Source organism: Doryrhamphus excisus, chromosome 7, assembly GCF_030265055.1.
Source record: "Doryrhamphus excisus isolate RoL2022-K1 chromosome 7, RoL_Dexc_1.0, whole genome shotgun sequence".
In the NCBI taxonomy this organism is placed as follows: domain Eukaryota; kingdom Metazoa; phylum Chordata; class Actinopteri; order Syngnathiformes; family Syngnathidae; genus Doryrhamphus; species Doryrhamphus excisus.
In genome coordinates this window covers 18,452,568-18,457,713 of record NC_080472.1, presented here as the reverse complement: position 1 = coordinate 18,457,713, position 5,146 = coordinate 18,452,568, and the positions used below count along the sequence as shown (strand labels likewise).

Below are 5,146 nucleotides of genomic sequence, written 5' to 3'. Positions count from 1 at the left end.
GAAAGCCTCTCCTTCCCACCCTCCATACTAGACCCCCTCACACACACCCACCCACACAATCACACACAATAGGGAGACATGGCATGGCACTGAGTATCAAGAAAATGCCACCTTTGGGGCCATCTACACTGGGAGGAGCTGCAGGCCGTGCCATCGGGGGACCAGCATCCGGGCCCCCCGACTCCGATAGACGGGCGGACCCCCCCCCCCCCCCCATTAAAGGGAGGAACCCCCAGCCGGCCGGGTCGAAGGGACCCAAGGATGGCACCCCCTCAGCAGACCCAACACAGCCCCCAGTGTGGAGGACCCCCCCTGAGGAAACACTGGAGTTAAAAGCTGAAGACTAAGAGCATAAAATAGGACTAAAAAGATAAAAACACAACACTGGAGTTAAAAGCTGAAGACTAAGAGCATAAAATAGGACTAAAAAGAAAAAAAAACATAACACTGGAGTTAAAAGCTGAAGACTAAGCATAAAATAGGACTAAAAAGATAAAAACATAACACTGGAATTAAAAGCTAAAGACTAAGAGCATAAAATAGGACTAAAAAGATAAAAACAAAACACTGGAGTTAAAAGCTGAAGACCAAGAGCATAAAATAGGACTAAAAAGATAAAAACAAAACACTGGAGTTAAAAGCTGAAGACCAAGAGCATAAAATAGGACTAAAAAGATAAAAACACAACACTGGAGTTAAAAGCTGAAGAATAAGAGCATAAAATAGGACTAAACAGATAAAAACATAACACTGGAGTTAAAAGCTGAAGACTAAGAGCATAAAATAGGACTAAAAAGATAAAAACAAAACACTGGAGTTAAAAGCTGAAGACCAATAGCATAAAATAGGACTAAAAAGATAAAAACATAACACTGGAGTTAAAAGCTGAAGACCAAGAGCATAAAATAGGACTAAAAAGATAAAAACATAACACTGGAGTTAAAAGCTGAAGACCAAGAGCATAAAATAGGACTAAAAAGAAAAAAAACATAACACTGGAGTTAAAAGCTGAAGACCAAGAGCATAAAATAGGACTAAAAAGATAAAAACATAACACTGGAGTTAAAAGCTGAAGACCAAGAGCATAAAATAGGACTAAAAAGATAAAAACACAACACTGGAGTTAAAAGCTGAAGACCAAGAGCATAAAATAGGACTAAAAAGATAAAAACACAACACTGGAGTTAAAAGCTGAAGACCAAGAGCATAAAATAGGACTAAAAAGATAAAAACACAACACTGGAGTTAAAAGCTGAAGACCAAGAGCATAAAATAGGACTAAAAAGATAAAAACATAACACTGGAGTTAAAAGCTGAAGACCAAGAGCATAAAATAGGACTAAAAAGATAAAAACATAACACTGGAGTTAAAAGCTGAAGACCAAGAGCATAAAATAGGACTAAAAAGATAAAAACAAAACACTGGAGTTAAAAGCTGAAGACCAAGAGCATAAAATAGGACTAAAAAGATAAAAACAAAACACTGGAGTTAAAAGCTGAAGACCAAGAGCATAAAATAGGACTAAAAAGATAAAAACAAAACACTGGAGTTAAAAGCTGAAGACTAAGAGCATAAAATAGGACTAAAAAGATAAAAACATAACACTGGAGTTAAAAGCTGAAGACTAAGAGCATAAAATAGAACTAAAAAGATAAAAACAAAACACTGGAGTTAAAAGCTGAAGACCAAGAGCATAAAATAGGACAAAAAAGATAAAAACACAACACTGGAGTTAAAAGCTGAAGACCAAGAGCATAAAATAGGACTAAAAAGATAAAAACACAACACTGGAATTAAAAGCTGAAGACCATAAAATAGGACTAAAAAGATAAAAACATAAAAAACGTTTAGGGCACTTGTGGTAAGATTTTGTGTTTTTGTCGCGGAGTGTCAAGTGAACACACCGCAGGGCCCTCAGGTAGGAATTTGATATGTATATATATTTATATATCTTGTCACATTTCAGGCCTGCGAATGAGCCTGAATGCTGTTAACAGCCAATAAATGTAAACAAAATCCTGATTAAAGCATCAGTTTATGTTGCATTATGTTACGCAGATGTACGCTTCCATTTGGTCTTTGATCAAACTGAATCCGCTGCACTCCGACTTGAAAAACCTGAATGACAAGTTGAAGACCAAAACAGGAAACTTTGAACCGCTCCACCTTGCTTTTTTAGATGCCCACACAAACGAATCTTCACTTCCTTTTCAGTGTGTGGAAGTGGACACCGAGACATACTCTACTGAACTTAATGACGCAGGTGAAAGTGACGGTTTTCTGTGTGGTGGGGGTAGGGGGGGTTGCCCTCGTGAAGCTTGATCCACAAAATAGAAGAAGGAGGGCAACATGAATATTATAGTTTGGATTCTGGAGCGCCCTACAGGATTTTCACGTAAATATTTAATTGTGTTGGCATTTATACATATTATCAGTAATGGGAACACTCATGCTTTGTAGTTAACCTGAAAAAATATGGATGATATATAGCAATATGGTGGAAACTCATTGTTTGTACCAGAAGATCTGACTGTACCCGAAACTCAATTGTCCCCATTTCTATAATTTTAGAGAAGTGATTTTAGTGAAGAAATAATTAATTTTCTGCCGCGGGGGTGCTGGAGCCTATCCCAGCTGTCTTCGGGCGAGAGGCAAGGGTACACTCTGGACTGGTGGCCAGCCAGCCAATCACAGTGCACATAGTATAGACAAACAACCATTCACACTCACATTCATACCTATGGACAATTTGGAGTTGCCAATTAACCTAGCATGTTTTTGGAATGGGGGGTGGGGCATGCAAACTCTACACAGAGATGGCCAAGGGTGGAATTGAACTCTTTAGTAGTAAGCAGTAGAACAGTTAGTTTCAGGAAAATGTCAGTTCCCCACTAAAAAAGGGAGACTATACCAACATTCATTAATTTATTCATTTTCTACCGCTTATCCTCATGAGGGTCGCGGTGGGTGCTGGAGCCTATCCCAGCTGTCTTCGGGCAACATTTCCAAAGTCCAATTTTTTTGGATGGAGGCGCTGCATTGACGTCAGTCCCTCTTGCTCGTTGTTTTGGTCTCTTGGGTGCACTGGATCCTTTTTTTAAGAACTTTGAGTATGCATAACTTCATTTATTTGGGTCAATATGTGCTCTCACGCAACATTTTCCAAAGTCCAATTTTTTTGGATGGAGGCGCTGCATTGACGTCAGTCCCTCTTGCTCGTTGTTTTGGTCTAAGAACTTGTCACTTAATAATCCATACTTATGTTTTTACATTATTTGGGTCAATATGTGCTCTCACGCAACATTTCCAAAGTCTCAATTTTTTTGGATGGTGGCGCTGCATTGACGTCAGTCCCTCTTGCTTGTTGTTTTGGTCTCTTTGGTGCACTGGATCCTTTTTTTAAGAACTTTGAGTATGCATAACTTCATTTATTTAAGTACTTTTGAACATTCGGGTTTACAGTGTAGCAGAATGCTAAAATCAACATGTTCACCCCAGCAGAGGACATTTTGTTTTGAAGTAGCTTGAGTTTTGTCATTTAATAAGACATGCATATGTTTTTACATTATTTGGGTCAATATGTGCTCTCACGCAACATTTTCAAAGTCCAATTTTTTTTGGATGGAGGCGCTGCATTGACGTCAGTCCCTCTTGCTCGTTGTTTTGGTCTAAGAACTTGTCACTTAATAATCCATGCTTATGTTTTTACATTATTTGGGTCAATATGTGCTCTCACGCAACATTTCCAAAGTCCAATTTTTTTGTATGGTGGCGCTGCATTGACGTCAGTCCCTCTTGCTTGTATTTTTGGTCTCTTCGGTGCACCGGATCCTGAGCAACACATTGGACAGCACATCCTGGTAGAGGCTGAGACAAGCCCAGCCGGGCAGGTAGAGGAGAGTGATGAGTCCCATGAAGTTGTGCGGATAGTGCGAGTAGTCCCAGGAGCAGGCCCCGAACTGCCTCAGCCCCAGACCCCAGCACAACTCCCACGTGTAGATGAAGCAGATATAAATGGGCAGCCTCCGCCAGGTCCCCCAGCCTCTGGAGAAGTGCAGGTACATGTAGAGTTTTTCCACTACGAAGCTGCAGCTGCCGTACATGAGGAAGGACCACAAGGATGTGTGACCCCTAGGGCTCCGGTTAGAGTTCTCCACCAGATTGAACGCCGAGGTGAACGCCACCTCGTCCAGAAAGCCGTGCATCCCGAAGAACAAGAAGCGAAGGTACCCGGGGAGGCGGTGGGGAGGTGGACCGGAGCTGGAGGGGTGGTACCTCAACTTGGACACCCCCTTGTGGAAGATCTTGCTGAAATAGAGAGCAAGGACGTAGTGGAGGATCAGGTGTGCACCTGATAGGACCTGCTTGCCGGTCAGGAGCTGCAGTCCGATGTAAACAGACGGATAGAAGACGAGATGAAACACAACAGGCCTCCCTTCAAAACACCTCTTCTGGGAGTACACCTTCTCCAGCGCTAAGTGGGTCAGTGAATGCACCACGCACATATACGGAGACGAGAAGCCCACCAACTTGGGGTCCCTGTGATTTACAACCCCTTGTAAAGAGGACACCAGAACATCCAGAGTCACTCCGTGCATTCCGTAGAAGTACAACCGCATCCATGGCGGGAGATCCCGCGAAGCGTCAACCTTGTCAGATTCATCGGACGCTTCCACTTCCGGCGACTCTTCCGTCCTTCTGGACCTGCTAGCCATCGTCAAGTCATCGATATCCAAATGCTGCTTTCACGTTCCGAGACATTCTTTTTCAAAAGACGCTCCGCAGAATGCGGATGCAAACACATCTGCAGCCTTGCTGGTGCGTTCAGGTGCCTTCCGGAAAGCAGAGCTATTACAAAGAAAGCAGAGTACGGGAGTTATACAAATTTTGTTTCCTCACTCAAAAATATTATTTAATATACCTCGTAATTTTTCAATTGTTTATTTTATGACAAATGTAAGGCGAATTAACTTGCATGTAGGGGAATTAACTTGCATCCACTCTCAATGACCGACAGATGGCGACATAATTCAATAATGGATCCATTAGGTACACAAGCCCAGTTTGTATGAATACAGGAAGTGGATCCAATGCGGCTTAGTCATAGTCTTTTTAGAATTTAGAATTTATTATTATTTATTATTA

The 5,146-nt window shown here is 41.7% G+C and overlaps 1 protein-coding gene across 1 annotated transcript; it reads right to left on the bottom strand.

Annotated features, from left to right (window-relative positions):
• Nucleotides 1–1,527: 1,527 nt before the first annotated feature.
• On the bottom strand, nt 1,528–4,824 carry tmem229a (transmembrane protein 229A). The gene has a single exon (XM_058077124.1). It carries the CDS (start codon nt 4,714–4,716, stop codon nt 3,787–3,789), a length of 930 nt encoding a protein of 309 aa, XP_057933107.1. The 5' UTR covers nt 4,717–4,824; the 3' UTR covers nt 1,528–3,786.
• Nucleotides 4,825–5,146: the final 322 nt, after the last annotated feature.

Coding starts and splice junctions, on each gene's coding strand:
- tmem229a (XM_058077124.1), bottom strand. CDS start 4,716: ATGGCTAGCAGGTCCAGAAGGACGGAAGAGTCGCCGGAAGTGGAAGCG.